The 16,594-nt window shown below is 43.8% G+C and overlaps 1 protein-coding gene across 1 annotated transcript in view; it reads right to left on the bottom strand.

The window, feature by feature from the left end:
* The window catches only part of FGD5 (FYVE, RhoGEF and PH domain containing 5), an 84,698-nt gene extending 68,479 nt beyond the window's left edge, over window positions 1–16,219 (bottom strand). The window contains exon 1 of the mRNA XM_010191451.1: window positions 13,308–16,219. Within this exon, the coding sequence (XP_010189753.1) occupies window positions 13,308–16,105 (2,798 nt within the window). The 5' untranslated portion in view covers window positions 16,106–16,219. The remainder of the gene's footprint in view (window positions 1–13,307) is intronic.
* Window positions 16,220–16,594: the final 375 nt, after the last annotated feature.

Below are 16,594 nucleotides of genomic sequence, written 5' to 3'. Positions count from 1 at the left end.
AGCACCCTCACAGAGGAGGATTTCTTCCTAATGTCTAGTCTATTTCTTTCTCTCCATGGCTGCTGGCTTAGGCACTGGGTTGTGAGAAACTCAAAATCTAATGCCCAGTGCTGGCTGATTCATAGTGGTCTGGGATGAAAAAACAGACCTGGGAGAAGCAGAGACTGTTTTCTATATCTTAGGCTACAGCATATAGGAGTTTACCTTAAACTTTGTTAAAACAGATACACTGTTCACATAAAATGCTTTAGTGAATTTTTCACTTTAGAGTCATAGGTTACCAGGTGGGAAGGCACCTCAAGGATCACCTGGTCCAACCTTCCTTGGCAAAAGCACGGTCTGGACAAGGTGGCCCAGCACCCTGTCCAGCTGAATCTTAAAAGTGTCCAATGTTGGGGAATCCAGCACTTCCCTGTGGTGATGATTGTAATGACAGATTGTTCTCATTGAAAATTTTTCCTCTTTTGTCCAATGGGAAACTTCCCAGGACTAACTTGTACCCATTACCCCTCATCTTTTCCATGGGACTCCATGCAAAGAGGGAGTCTCCATCTTCCCTGTAGCCACCCTTTAAACACTGAAACTATTTTTGGAAATGTTTCAGCTCGCTCCTATTTTCAAGTGCTACCTTGAATTATCAGGGCAGTCAAATCATAAACAGCTGTTCAGAACCTCAGAGGTACAAATCAACAGAGCACACCAAGGTAACCCTGATGAGTATCTGGCACAGTATTGGTTTCTCATCCAGATTCCACTTACATAGTAACATTTCTGACTGACACATTTAGCAGTGTTTTTCTGAATATGAGTTCTGGATCCAGTCAGAAAAAGATGATACATTTCACAAAAAGAAACTGTCTGATGACATGGCACATATCGTAGTTCAGGGGTATGTTCCTGATTATTCTTTCTTTATTTTTGGCAGTGTAATCTAGTCAGTAAAACTTGGAACCAGACTCTTTATGTTCTATTTTAATTTTACTGCCAGTTTGTTATTCCGTACTTTCCATGGAAAATACTCAGAGTAAGTTCGAAATAATGAACACCATGCTGCCCTGCATGACTCTTAAGATGGAAAGGGAGCTGTCATTTCCCTGTGCTAGCAGGATCAGCTGCTTTATCAACACCACGCAGCCAGGTCTGGGAACAGACGAGGAAAATGCAGTGAAGCTAGTATCAGAAGGAAACCTGCCTAGATGACAGTAGTAATATTGCCTATTAAAAAAAAAATTAAAAAGTAGAAGGAACATTGAAACATGCAATCATCTTTTTCTGGCATCATTGTAGTTAGTGCTGCTTAGTGCTGGCGCTGTAAGGTGCAGCAACCAAAGGCAGTGCAAGGGAGATGTGACCAGGACTCTGCTCTCCCCTCACCAGTCTCTTGGCTTTTCAAGTTCCTGAGCTCCCGCAAGCCGGGTGTGCACAAACACCTCCCTCTCAGTCAGGCAGCGAGGGTTGGCAGCTTTTCCTATCAGTTTTCAGAGAGATCTGAGGACCTATGAAAGGGACTGACACTACTAAGAAACCTCTTATCTTCATGGTTGTCCTTCCAGCAGGGATTCCCTTTGGGCTTGAAAGCACATACCAGATTTGAGACTCAGCCACCCTGCAGCCTTACCAGGAAAACAAACGGAGCTCCTGGAATTCTGAACTACCTAGGACCTTGTCTCTGGCTTTTGTTTCTGATGTCTGGGGGGAAAACATCAGGTAAACCAAATTTTATTGTGTTCCAGAGATTCATCCAGTTGTTAAAGCAGAATATTTCCAGGAGAGAAACAGCTTCACTGCCAATATGCAGGGCTGAATGGAAGCACTCGGTGGCTCTCCTCTGTCTCCCAAGTCCTCAGTTCCCAGATTAAAATTAGAGCTGGCTGCAGTTTTGCTTGGCTGAAGCTTTTTTAGTTGAAAAATCAGGCTTGGCATGATTCAACTGCGTAGATTTGTGACATTTGGCTGGGATTATTGGCAGGGATTAATCTATTAATTAATTCTCCCCCACCTCCAATTCTGGAAAATCAAACTCATATTAATTCTGGAATTCAAAAGTATGTTTTAGTTTAGAATTTACTTCAGTATCTATATCTTCTTTTTTTTTTACTTGCAAATGAAACAATCAGAAAAAATGTTCCAAACCATAGAATTCCTTTATTTTGTATATTTTTTGTTGGACTTTTCAGTTAGGCACACATATTTTACTTCTCTTCCAGCTGCTGAAGCAATGTTTTTCCTTAGAACTGCAATCAGATGGCAAGATAAATTGTTTGTCCAGCACAGTTTAAAATGTTTTTACATTTTAGTGGTCTTACTACATGTCACTCTCACTGTGGCTCTTTACCCTGGGTGTATTCACTGTGAATGTGTGTTTATTTCACTGCCGTTGTCTGGATTTTTTTAAGCCTGACAATGTGAAAGCAGAAAGTTTAAAGGACAGACTTTGAGTCGCTCAGTAAGGACTAGAATATTTTACTTTGGAGATGTGTGGTCCTGTATGCAGCGCACGAGTGCTCTGAGAACTCAGTGATGCTGGGCTGTACGACGGCTGTACAACCTTGCTGAGAAACGGCCACCAGAAACACCAAACTCTCTAGTCCTGAATAGGGGCACCTGTCCATCAGGGAGGTGTCATGGGACAATACCTGAGGTTTTGGCTCAAATTTACCACATGTATCCAAGACATAGGGACAAACTGCCAACAGACTAAAGAGGTATTTAATCTGAGACAGTTGAGAGTGGCCGGATGGGGACTGCTGAGCACAGGTCCAGGCCACTGTCACTTGTCCCAGTTGTCAGCACCTGGCTGTGTCTCCTTGGAGGATTCTGAGCACATCCCTGTGATACTGAGCAAGCAGGAGTCAGAGCACCAGGAGGTGTTCACTGATGATGGGTCTAAATGTGCTTGCTCCAGGCCTTTAGGGGCTGGCATCTAATTAATCCAGCCAATTACTCAAGCAAAAAGGTCCTTTTATAAGCTCTTTAAAAGGGGTCTTGGCAAAACAGCCAGTGCCTCTTAAATGTGTTTTACTGTCCACTAACTCTAATTGGTTGATTAAGATAAAATTAATTGTTTTATGCCACTGAACAACAAATCTTTAAGACACTTTTTACACTAACCCCACTTGGGTTCTGTAAAAGAATTCTTGTAGGATAATTAAAAATGTGCTGTATGTTATAAATAACGTTGCTGGGTGGCACAACAAACCATAAACTACTAGATTAGGTGTGCATTTAAAATGCAATACCATTCTGTTGTTTCTGTTACAAATCTCATCTAGAGATACACCCCGTATCATTGAGCAGCGGATTCTGGAAAGGCTGCAGAATTGCAATGTGCAGTCTCTCATTCAATAAATCTCCGTGGGAGAGGAGAAAGGCGTGCACAAAGCTCTCCCTGGCAGTGAGACCTGACCCTGTCAAAGCCTGCATCTCCCCAGCACGCAGCCTCATCTCCCTGTCTGCAGTGCCTGTTTTTTTTCTGTGCGGTGCTAGGAATGCTTAAATCACACCAGTATCACTGCTGTGCCCCACAAACATCATCCATACATCCGCAGTGCACGGCAAACTCTCTCCTCTTGTGTAACCCCACTGAAATAGATTTCTAGTTCATATAATAGAAACAGAGAAGACAAAGCAGTCTACCCAGGCTTGTGAGCCCTCAGGACATGGAAGATGGCCACGTGTACACATTCTTCCTTGTCTGCACTGTAATTTAATCGGAAAAAGTGGCCATCAGAGCGGAGTCCGGCTGCTAATAAAACCATCTACGGAGGACCTGGGACTATCTTCTAGCAGGTATATGGGACTGTACGTTCCATATATGTATGTGTATGTATATGTATGTGTATGGATTCCTCATAAGCAAAGCCAGGGTTGGATCCTGTATGTTGTGGCTGCGCAGTGGCATCTGGACAATGTATTAAGATCTCTGCTTCTTCAGTTTCGGTATGACATTACCAGAGACACTTCTCAAAGGTGCTTGTTTGGAAAGCTTCGCCATCAAAGAGCACTTAATAGCTGTCTTTCTGTCCTTGTGGTCTCGGAAGGACAATTCCCCACCCCTCTAGCGCCTGACGACACAAGGTGAAGGGTGCCTTGTGCCCAGAGCCGAGCAGCAAGGGGTTATCATCTCCCGCAGCCTGCTCTGTCTTTGTGCAGTGGAAGTCCTGCTTAGCCGCTATCACCTTCCCACTCCCGGTGGCAATTCAGACAATATAAAGTAAACAGAAATAAAGACATGACTCATGTCAGAGCTGGCTGTGGCTATTGTCAGGAATTTCAATAGGCTGTGCACAGCCTGAAGTCAGGGCATAGTACTGGGATCCTCTGCTCTGTAATGCACTTACCAACCTTTCAGGTTTATGCTGCAAAGCACAACTGATGAAAGCTGCTGAAATTTTATTTTCTATCACGTTCATCAGATCACAAGTTTTCCCTTGTCTCTAGGCTCAATCCCTGATCGTCCTTCCCTCTGTTACAGCATTTTATGGGACTTTCTCCCATCCCCAGGTTTCTGTGCTTTAGGGATGTTTACACCGTCTGCATGCTCTGCATTAGCTTCCCTGAGGCCTCTGTTTTGCAAGAATGCGGACTTAAAAACATCTCACCATTTGTAGTAATACAAGATCCAGCACGTGTTCCACACTAAGAAAAGCTATGTATCTATTTATGTAAGTTTTTAAAACTTTTTAAAGTTTTTATGTAAGTTTTTATTTTAAAAAATAATGTTTCTTTAAAAAGCTTCTCACAATGCTTATGATCATCATGGTTCTCCTTAGTTTTTAAAACTGTCAGCAGAATTGCATACAATAGACCCATACAGGTCTTTCAGGGACGTGAGCCCCATTAGTAGACCAATTCTGTGCTACCTCCATAATTAGCATTATCACCAGCCCTGGGAAGTGCTTGACCCATAAAAGCAAACTTCTTTCTCTTGCAAAGCTTCTCATCCATGCTATGAGTGCATACTTGCTTAGCGCAGGCACAGAGCTGGGATTTATGGGGCAGAGACCTGGGAACTGAGAGCAATCAGCAGCTGGGGGTTGTTTCTCTAGGAAAGCAGGAGGAGGAAAGGATGGGAACATCTTTCCCAGAACAAATCCCTGAAATCTCAGCTGAGTCTGTAGCTCGGGGCTTGACGGTACTCCCAAGTCCAGATGCCCCGATAGCCAGCTTTGCCTAGGTTTGTCTCCAGGTCTAGTATAGAGTTAACTTGCTTCTACTCCGAATGTGGGGTAAACCAGCATGAACTAATGTTGGCAGTTTTGCTATTACTGTGTACAGCAGAAAACAGGAATCTTTTTTGGATATCCTCTGACGGCCATGCCTGTACTGAGCAGCTCTAGCTGGGACAAGCAGAAAAACACAAAGCATGAGTTGATTTTCTCTTCTTGACAAAATTTGCTTTGAGTTTGACCCTAAGCAAGAAATGATAACTGAGCTGCTCTTTGGGATGAGAATAGTATTGGTATGGGCAGCATATGGGCAAGCACAGTGCAGAGCAAAAAATGCTCTTCAGGTAACAAATCAGCAGGCTTTCTTCTGCCTCTATCTTCTAAAAAATGTTAGAAACATCTGGAAATTCCGTGCTGCTCCTCCTTTCACAAGTCCTCCTTGTGTATGAGGCTCTTTTGCTTCTCTAGAATTCTTCCACCTGGTTTGCTCCTTGTTGAGGCAGACACAAATAAAGCCATATGGCTTCCTTAGGGCCGCAGTTCAACTGAATTAATTACCAATGGAAAGGGCAGGTTGCATCTGTATTAAAAGCAACCAGGTGCTTTAGCTGTAATTATTGCTGCTGCTGCATTTCTCCAAGGAGTGAAAGGCTTCAGGAGTTACTAGTGCTCATTCTCTGTGCTCATCTGATGCAGTACCACAGCTGTATTTCTCAGAGGTGATGGAAATAGTGACATTGCCTTAGGATTCTCCTGTCAGCTGCATACCAGCACACTTCAAATGCTAAACCACTGCCATACCTGCTCATGCCACTTGCTCAGACTTTACAAAGGAGCCCTAATCCTTTTCTGATCAGCAATTACATTCTTTGCCAAAGTGATGATTCCTGCTTGGACCCACTCTACCCCCAGCTTTGCTTTCACAGAGAGCCTTTGCACAGTAGAGCTGCTGGAGTAATTTGGCATCAGGTGAGAAACACGTCCTACACAACCACTCACCCTCCTGGAGTGCTCCTGGGGAACTTCTGATGTGCCATAGAGATGGCATATATGGGATCAGGAAATGCACAAATGTAAGGGCCACTCCTTCCCTGGTGCTGCGAGTTCAGCCATAACAGTAAGACTGATGTGCAGCTACAGTTACTGTCTTGAAACGGCTTTTTGTTCCCTTTCTCCAGTTATTTCTCAAAAAACTTGGTTGTGTGCTGGGATCTGCAGTGTTAATGTCTCCAGAATGTCATGGAAAACACAATTTGCAACAAGAATTACTGGGAAAGCAGCATGGTCAACTGCAGATGACACATCTACCTGAAGACACTGTAAAGGTCAATGACCTTTGGTCAAATCACTGTATCTGGCTGCTTTACCTCTTGCCCTTTGTGTTACTTAAATCAGGCCACAATTTGGGATCTCCCTTCCAAATGCAATATAAAGCCCAAGAGAGAGAGTGGAGGGAAGATGTTTTTGCATTTGGCAAGATGCATATACTGAGACCTGTCAAGCAGCTCCAGATCTGCACACAGCGTTCCTGACAGAGCCACAGGCAGAGTCTCAGTCCCGACTGTCCACACGCGAGGTGTCTGTGGAGGACCAGGCACTCACGGCTGCCTTCAGCAGTTACCACAGCAGGGAATTAGCACCTCTGTGATCATGTTTTAATGACAACAGCCTTCCAAACAGACTGTTTGTATCTAAGGGCCTTTGGGTGCTACCAGACACGGGATGGCATGAACTCTACAGTGAATTCTCTAGCGCACAGACTGTCTCTTCTTTCATCCTGTGCACTTCTTCTTTCTCACCCATTTTCTTATGCAGCCTTTCACAAACACGTGCGACTACAGCACATGGGGCCAGTGATCACTAGAGGGGAGGAAGGTTTCGCCTACTCACCCTCTTACTAAAGGGTAAAAGTCTTTAAAAGAAAAGAATGGCAATGACATTTATTATGAGAAAGTGCTTTCTGCTACAAGCAATGGAGATCTGCAGGGCCAGACTAATCTCAGCCATCTCCTGTAAAATCATTCAAAGTATCTGTTGATTGTCTGATTAATGTTTGAATGAAAGGGATCTCTAACCGACTGTGAAGAGACTTCCTAAACTCTTCTAATACCCTTCATAGAAAGCCTTCCAGCTGTCTCATACTCTCGGAATGAGTTTTAAGTGCGTGAATTCTAAGCAGCAGTAAAACAGACCACCCTTTCAGAAACAGTTCTGGTATTCTTTTCTAATGGGAGAACAGACCCACATGAACCACAATTATAATAAATTACATTTTCTTGAATGACAGATTGAACATCTGAGCCACAACCTTCCAAAATACTTCTCTCCAGAACTTTTCAGCAGTAAGGAAAGTACACAAAGGCTATGATCTATGGTAGGCATTTGAAGACAGACACTCTTGTAGGCTTCAGCAGTATCATGCCAGGGGGTTAACTCTGCTGTGCAGCTATTATTTAACCTACTATAGAAGTTAAATTATTTCAAATGCCTTCATTAATTGAAAGAAAAAGAAAATGGAGGAGAGTGGGGAGAAGAAATTGATTAAGAAAAATCTGATTTATTCAACTAATTTAAAGAAATTACAAGGTGGCATCTTCAGCCTTCCCCTGCTTTAACAGGTGCAGTAGCACGCAGGTTTAATTCAGCTCACTCTGCTGTACTTCATACAGAGCAGTCCTGAACATTTGCTTCTGCCCTTGCATGAATCACTTCCAGGTTGTCCTGCTCTGCTCTAAGCACTGAACAGCAGCCGCACAGGTGAGCTGGCACCTCTACCAAGCCTCAGTTCAGCCAGCACTTCTCTAATTTTTAAATATTAGAGATGCGGATAGAGTGGAGCTGAATTCCGCACCAGCCTTTGATAAAGAGCTGATGGATTCCTTCAGTTGTTAATTCTCAAATCGTATCAGGTGCATTTATTAACCTCATCAGTGTTTCTCCTCCTAATAAGCTTCTCTTTTCCTGCTTGCCCGTCTGTCCTTCATGATGGTATCTGAGCACCTCTGACATGATGCATTCTGACACACCTACCAATATTGCTGTATCAGATTTTCTAAGAATCTACTTTTTATTTGGAAATGTGCTGGTCTTTTATGACATTAAAGCACAGTAAATTTCCTTGAGGTTATATAAATTACACTGATTCACAATTATAACTATAATATAACTATATATATATATATGTATATGTATGTGTGTGTGTGTGTGTGTGTATATGTACAGACTATTCCTGTATATTGTCCTTTCCTGGTCATGGCTATTTTGGTGTGTGAACCATTCATACTGAAGCTTCCATTACTCAGTTATCTCTAGACTTTCACCTTACCCTTCACACGTTCTGCTTAGACACCACACTGTGCCTCTGTAAGAGCTGGTGGTTTAATCTTATTTAACATAAGTGCCTCTCATTTGAAGGAGCAGAGGGAGCCAGGAATATGACATCTTGATTGTATTGGTTAAAAACATGTGCTATGTTGGAGGAAATCACTCCTATGATTTAAACTTCACCTTAAGCTTAAGGCCTATGAAGTTCTGAGTAGCATGTTATTCAGACCATTTTTAGGCAGAGAATTCAAGTTCTAAGATGTGTTTTACACTCAGCTTCTGTTAGGGTTTTTTTGTGTATGTTACAGAAGGGTAAGGGATAGGTGGTCATACATCCTGTCCCTGGCTGCAGTCTTGGAGCTCAACAGAGACCGATGAGCTGCAGGGAGCAGAGAGGATGTAATCGCTCAAGTGGCATAAACTGCTAGAACACAGCTCGAGGAATCCAACAATGAGGCCAGGGGACAGCTAAATACTCATTGAAGAGGGAAGGAACTGCTCAGCCACTGGATTATTCTCCTTTTAAAGATGGGGCATTTGCGTTCTCTATGGCCCACCAACCATAGGCAGTGGTTATCATATGATTTTGGTATACATTTTGGACTTGATCTGCGCTGCTGTAGTCTTTGTGATCATGTGCCTGGCAGAAGCCCAGACTGCCTACGGCCGTGCACAGAGAGGATTGCTTACAGAGCCTTTAATGTAACTGCTTACCCATGGAGCATCCTCCCAATGCCAGCGCTTCAGATGCTGGCACTGCTGTATCGGTCCCTAAGCACTTATCACAGAATGTACTGGGTTGGAAGGGACCTTTAGAAATCATCCAGTCTAACCCCCGTGTGCTCCTGCTTCAGTCTGGCCAAATTAAAGGAAAGGTATCACTTCCTTGACACACATATACCATGTGTTTTTCCCGACTTTCTACTAAAGACAATTTTTTCTCCATCTTCTTCTTGAAGAAGAACATCCCTTGGGAATAAAAAACATTTACAAAGGAAAAGGATACTGAAGAGGTGATCAGCCTTGTACTAAAGCTGAGAAGCATCAGATAGGTGCCAAATGTCTTGAAAAGCAGTTGAAAGTCAGAGCCTTGGGAGTAATTTACAGGCATGAGACTGCAATTCTAGAGACTTACTAGGAATTACCGCAGCCCTGGTGTAATTGCAGAGAGCACTGGAGTCCCCACGCTGGCCCCCAGGAATTCACTGGAGAGTCAAAGTCTGAGCAAGCCCTGCTGCTGGTCATGTACACTAATGAGACTGAGGTTCTTCTAGTATCTATTGATGACCGTTTCATGTAGAATGATACAGGAATACAGGTAACAGGAGCACGGGCTTTTAGCTAATTCCTTTGAATACTCAACACCACAGCGGGATTAGCTGTGGAACTGCAGGTATACTCCTCGTATTCCTCTCTTCTCCCTATCTTCTTTTCTCTCTGGATTTTGAGCAGAGATCTTAGCAGAGAGAAGGACTGAGACTTAGCAAACTGGCAAATCCAAATTATGGACTCTTAAGTAGAAACCAAAAAGGGGAAATGAAATTCTGGTAACACCCAACCTATGCCATCTTCCTGACTTTATCTAACCCTGATAAAAGACTCTCTTCATCTCTCCTAAAAGCACTGGAAGTGATCCCGAGGTAGACTGAAATACAGGTTTGAGGTATCTCTTTCCCATCCCCTTGATGTTTATCACACTGCCATATGCACGGCTGATGCTCTGAAGGTCAAGCTGGGTTAGTGAAGCTGTTCTTTAAGACGTGCCAGAATACTTTAATTATAACTGACTTCCATCTGATCAAAGTTTAGCCAGCAACTCTGGTGAAACTGCTCTGACTTACAGGTGCTGTGGGCCGAGGCAGTGCTGTAGGTTACAGTGCGCTGTCCCAGAGGTGGGGCACAGCTGTCTTCTGCTTTCGGCCTGAAAAATTGCTTTGTCTTCCCCCCCCCCCCCCCCCCGAAAAAAGGGCTAGAAAGTCACTTTTCAAAAGCAAATGAAAATTGAGTGTGATTCAGGCTATGTGGACTGGGGAAAGATCAAGGGAATTTTGTCCAATGCCACTTCTGTGCCATTATTTCTACACTGTACTGAAGGCTAGTGATGATCTATATTGTCATACACCCGAACCAGGGCTTAATTATTAATACCAGAGAGCTAAATTTTGGGGATACACAATAACCACCCTTCAGGGGGCAATAGTCCCAGTTCTATTCTGGCAACGGTAATTCTAAGTGAAGATATATTTCTAGAACACTTTCATTATTGGGCTTTTGCTATAAACGTGATTGCTTCTAATTAGAAATTATTGGTTTAAATCTACTCCACAGGGTCCTTCCTTTTAAGCAAGAAAATTAAACAGTGAATCTTCTCATCTGTCAATTCTGTAAGCCCCGCTCCCACACCGCGTTTCCCCAGTCACACACAGTAGTGGAGGTTCCCGGATTATTATAACCTTTTATAGCACTCGCACACTCTGTTCTCTGAAACGTAATAAAAGGGTTGTACTTGGTCATTCATCAAAAATTTAGCAATTCCATAAGGTATCAGCAGATGCTAAATACCAGTGCTGTGCAGGTGAATGCACCAAAGAGAAGTTCATGGGCTCGAGTTTCACATATTGCAAGGGTTTAATCCAACACACTCGTACTCTCAAATGGTTGAAATAAGCCTCAGGATATGAGCAGGCTGAATTTCAAAGTCATTTTTATCCCTGTGTGGTTGTGGTATAGCCGTTTGATAGGTATTCATATTAGAAAGCTTAAATCCATTGAGAGGTATTTTAGGCAGAACTGCTTTAGCGGGAAATAAAATATCCATGTCCATACATCACGTATGCATGTGAAAGTAAGTTCCTGTACATGTACTTGTACGATTTGCTTTGCTTTATGATTAGACCATACACTCTTTATCCAAGTGTATTGTGCCATTGGATATGTATTACCCATTTACATCAAAGCTTCTCAGGCACGTCTTTGTCCAAAACATCCTGACAAAGACAGCAAAGAACAGCTATCTCGGCAGCAATGTCTGTGTACTGCTGTCTGCCTGATGCTCTTCCCCTCCACCCCAGTTATCTTGATAAAGGGGCTGTTTGGGAGCCTTGCCTTCATTCCTCCCGCAGCAGCATGCACAACAAGCAGCAGACTGAAAAATTATGTTCACGCCTTGACCTTGAGACTTCCTGAACCAGTTTGGATTGGCTCTCCCCTGGAAACAACAGGCTTCCACAGGAAGTTCATAAATGGGCCCAAGTCACAGCAATTGACGTAGTTTTAATATTTTTAACTTGGTTCTTCAAGAGCTACCTAAAATGGGCGGCGTTTCATGGACACAAAGAACTGGCCAGCTTTCCCAAGAGCAAACGTCAGCATGCTGGGTGCAGTGCAAATGGGGCTGATCACCGTCCGGCCCCGTGAACGCAGCCTCTGCTGAGCACGGCGCTGGGACGGGGCTGTGCGCCCGTGGGCCGTGCTGTGCCCCGCATGTCCCCATGTCAGCACCACTGGGCTCCAACACTGGACCCTGCCAGCATCTCCAAAGAGCTGCCCTGTGGGCTTGTGTCCCACACCCCTCAGCTTCAGGCACGCTTGTACCCGCAGCTTCAGCGCTGATGTGCTCTCCTCCCCGTCTGCTCACCACCACCCCCCCCCAATTTCCCTCTTGCAGAAAGCACTGTACATTGTCCTTCTCTCAGAAATGGTTTGCAAGACTCATTCAGAGACGTTAAAGAAAAGTTCTTTTACTCCCCAAGTCTCAAATATCGCAAGAGGGATGTGTCAAAAGCCCATGATTTGTTCCACTCGCAATGTCAGGGGAGAGGACCAGAAAAAATAAAGATTACAAAGAAACAGGAGTATTAGATCTTCAGAAAGAGAATTATGGATGAAAATGGACATGAAAACCTTGGTTTTAAGATGTTTCTCTTTTTCACACAGCTCTAACAGAATGCAACTGCATTAGAGCCATTCCTTTTCATTCATTTGCTTTGCACCTTGTTTTCTCATCACCTGTTCAACATTAACTTAATGGAAAACACTCTCTTATTTACATCTCTGCACTCCACTGATTGTATGCTATAACTGGACAACAGATTCAAATTCAAAGGCCTTGAGTGCATTGCTCCTGTCTTATGAAAAGGACATTTTCTTGTTTGCAAATAATCTAATGTAATGGGGATGAAAGATTGTTATTAATGTTTGCAAGGCGTATGATTCAGACAGAGCTATTTAATTCATTTACAAATCAGCAGCTCTGTCAAAGGGCCATAATGATAGGCTTTAAAGCAACTTTTAAAATTAATTGGCTAGTCTGATTAGTTAATGATTTGGGATTTTCTGGTCTATACTTAACTGATGTACTTTGAAAGACAAATTATATATATACATATTGTTGAAGAAATTGACAGGAACGAAAAAACTAAGCAGGACACCTTCCATGAAGCAGGCTCTCTTTTCATTCAGTCAAGAAGTCAGAAACCTTCCTTGCAAGCTGTCCCCACCTCCCCAAGTCACAAAAATTAGATCCACTGGATAAACCAAATAGTTTTAAATGTTCTTTGGTTTGTACTTGTAAACCACAGGATCCATAGTATACATTTACAAGGTAAAGAGTTAATTTGGTGTCTTTTTTTTTCACTGATAAAGGCTTATCTTGTATTCTTCCAATCTTTCTTGTAAGCATTTCCTGAGAGGGGGAATAAGCCAAGCATCATGGAGGATCTGCCTGTGACACCTAGCAGGTATCCTACCTAGCAGGGGCAGCAGTGTCCGTTTGGCCAAGGCTAACAGGTCTTACACAATAATTTATTACAGTACCTTTCTGTTTCCTGGTCTGTGGTTTGCTGCTTGTTCTCAAAGCCAGTGAAGCTGCTCATATCCACATAGCCGTCGTTCTCATTAGCAGCAGATAATGCCCTGCTGGGATCTTCAAAAAACTCAGTAAAAGTTCCCGCTCTTGTGGATCTTCGAGGAGGAATTTGTATGTTCTCATAGTCAGATGTGTCAGCGTTGGGAAAAGAAATGGACCTAGGTTTCGTTAATGGGAGTGGCATGAAAGGAGGTCTGGACCGGTCCTCGAAGGACTCCACCCTTGACACGCTCCTGCTGAAGGACTTGGGCGTTCCTTTTCTTTTACCATCCTTGTAGAAAAGAACAGCTGAGGGAGATTCAGATGCACGGAGCTTCCCCACATGCGACTTTAGTTGAGGTGAGCTACTTAGGCTCCTCCTGTCCAGCTCCATCAGCCTCGGAGGCCCATGATAGCTAGACTCTGATGAGGACCTTGAAGAGGAAACATTAACATCTACATGGACTTTACTTTCAGTTTTCTTCTTGAATTTTAGAGTGAGGAACCTCTTAAAGGAAGATTTCTTTTTCTTGGAATACTTATCAGGTGAGTCATTCTCTATCAAAAGCGAAGGGGAACTTTTAGTGATTGGCTTTTTGGTGATGTAGGCAAGTTCAAAAGGAGGGGGTATATCAACAACTGAGGATGGAGTAGATAGGCCACACGATGAAAGAAAATTCCTCTGGGAAAAACTACCTGAGGAACCATTGACACAAGGCAAAGACAAGTTGTCTTCTGTTCTTTTCATCCTACCATCATCTAGTACACAGCCATCAGTTTCTCTGTAAACAGAGACAGGTATTTCTCTCCCTTCAACAGAGTAAGATCGAGGATATAAAATGAAACGTCTTGACTTGGTTGGTAATGTCCTGTTAGCCTCCCCTGGTTTTCCCTCCACTGAAAAAGGATTATTGCTTAAATCTTCTGTCCCAGTACCATTGCGGGAAGATGGTAAATCAGTTTCAGTTCCGCTTTCTTCTGGAACTGTTTCTGGGACATAGCCTGGCATTTTCCCAGATAGCGACCGTGTTCTAGTGACGATGCTTTTACGATCAAGGGGCAGCAAGTTGTTTTCACCATCCATGCCCAATTCATCCCTTTTACTGTGATCAGCTCCTAAATCAGTCTGCCCACCATGAGCAATTTCATTTTCTGCAGGAAGCACGTAAGGGTCATCTAGGGAATCACTGCTAGTTTCTCTTTCCTCTGAGTCTTCAGGCACAATGACCACGTCAGGGACTGCTAGTTTTTCATGCAAGTTATGTTTGGTCTCATATTCTACATTCATTTTGCCATGGTTACAGACTTCTAACTCTTCCTTAAGGGGGACCTGTTGAGGTGAACTTGGGGCACTTTTGCTGAGGCTATTTGCTTCCACCTCATTGTCTTCAAGGTGCAGCTCATCTGACTTAGAGGTTTCCACAGTACTTTCACTATGTTCTTCAACAGGCACATCTTCCAGCTCTGGCTCTATTCCCAGATGACTTGGTAGACTGTCAGAGCTCATACCATCTTCATCCAGAGAGGTCCCTTCTCTTTGAAGATTCTCATCTGAATGCTCCATGGGTATTTCCTCACCACATTCATTCTCACAAGGAGCAATTTGACAGCCATCAGACATATTCTCTGCATTCACACTTTCTTCTTCCCCTTCCCCAGAGTCTTTGCTTGTTTCACAGCCTTCCTCTGATGTCTTCTCCTCACCTCTCCTCTCAGTGATCTGGCAGCCATCACTGGCATCTCCTGTGTTTGTATTATTGTGCTCATCTAGGTCTGCTTCCTCCTCATCAGCTGCTGCTTGATGGACAGACTCTTCTAAACCATTTGCAGTGTTAGGTTCATCTTCACATGGTTCTAAGCCAGGAGCTGTTTCTTCACTGGCCTCATTGGGCAGGATGTCAAGGCTTGCAGAGTCATCATTTTCTAACTCCCCTTCCATGTTCAAATCAAGCTCTGCATGCATACCGTGGTCACCACCATGTGCTGGACACCCATCTTCCTCTTCTAAAATTTCAGGCACTTCCTCCTCCTCCTGCCCTGCCTTCTCACAGCCTGGGATTGATTGGTCTGCGGGCAATGGCATTACAATGGCATCTTTACAGGTATGAGCCATTAGTTCCTCATCTCCATTCAAAATGTCACCACTCTCAATCTCACAGTCACTATTGTCCTTAACCAGTTCCAGGTCGTTAGAAGTTTCCTCCTTGTTTTTGGTTTCACTACAATCACCTACAACATCCTTATCTTCATCTAAGTTCTTGGAAGCATCATTATCCCCATTAGGGGCATCTGAGGGCTCCTCACAATGTGCTTCAGACTGGTCACAGTCTCTGGTTGACTCTTCAGAGTCTGGTTCCATTGCTTCAGCAGTATCTGAAGAGTTATGGTGCTCATCTTCAGTGACTTCTTGATTACCGGTATCCTCATCATTAGCAACGTTATCCTCTTCCTTCTCTACCTCTTCTGGAGCTTCCGAGACTTCATTTTCCACAGAAGAATCTGGGTTCTGATCATGCTTATGTTCCAAGTCATTACAGTCTTTGCTGGCCAGCTGAGCTTCAGGAACTACAATGTACTCATTATCCGTCTCAGATTCTGGGCAATCAGCATTGCATTGGTTTCCTTCATACAGCTCTCCATCAAGACATACCAGTTTCCCATTTGAGCATTTATTTAAGTTATTGTTGGTATAAACACTGGATTTGCCCTCAGTGTCAGCGGAGAGTTTTGGCTTCGGAGCAATCGGTGGTTTGGGACCCCTAGGCATAGAGTTCGGGTTATGAAGAATATCAGCCCTCGGCAGTGAAGGAGAAAATTTGGAGACAGCTACCGGAGAAAGATGACCGATAATCTTTGGTTTTGGTGCTAGTGGTGGCTTTGAGATTTCTGGGAAAAAAAAGAGAGAAAAGCCACGTTAGTCATCTCGGATTCTTACTAGAGCAGCAGAATATATCCTGCGATGACTTATCTCAGACCCATGACTTCTCCTGCAGAAGGAGTCCAGCCAATAAAAGGAGCAAAGCAGCCGCGCTGTGCTCCGCAGCTATGACAGCCAATTACTCCAGCTACACCAGGGAACATGGTTTAAGGTCAAAACTGAGCACCCTTGGGGCGAGGACGATGCACAGCTGCAGGGCCACGGGTGCACCACACCGACACCATGGGCGGGTACAGTCCTGCTCCCAGGACTGATGGCATCAGAGACCTCTGGATTCTGCCCCAGAAATCCCTTTGCCCTAAGACGAAGTATGAGCAC

This window comes from Mesitornis unicolor, unplaced genomic scaffold, assembly GCF_000695765.1.
Source record: "Mesitornis unicolor isolate BGI_N332 unplaced genomic scaffold, ASM69576v1 scaffold22469, whole genome shotgun sequence".
NCBI lineage: Eukaryota > Metazoa > Chordata > Aves > Mesitornithiformes > Mesitornithidae > Mesitornis > Mesitornis unicolor.
Note: the sequence above shows the minus strand (reverse complement) of the source record. Positions and strands in the feature narration are given on the sequence as shown.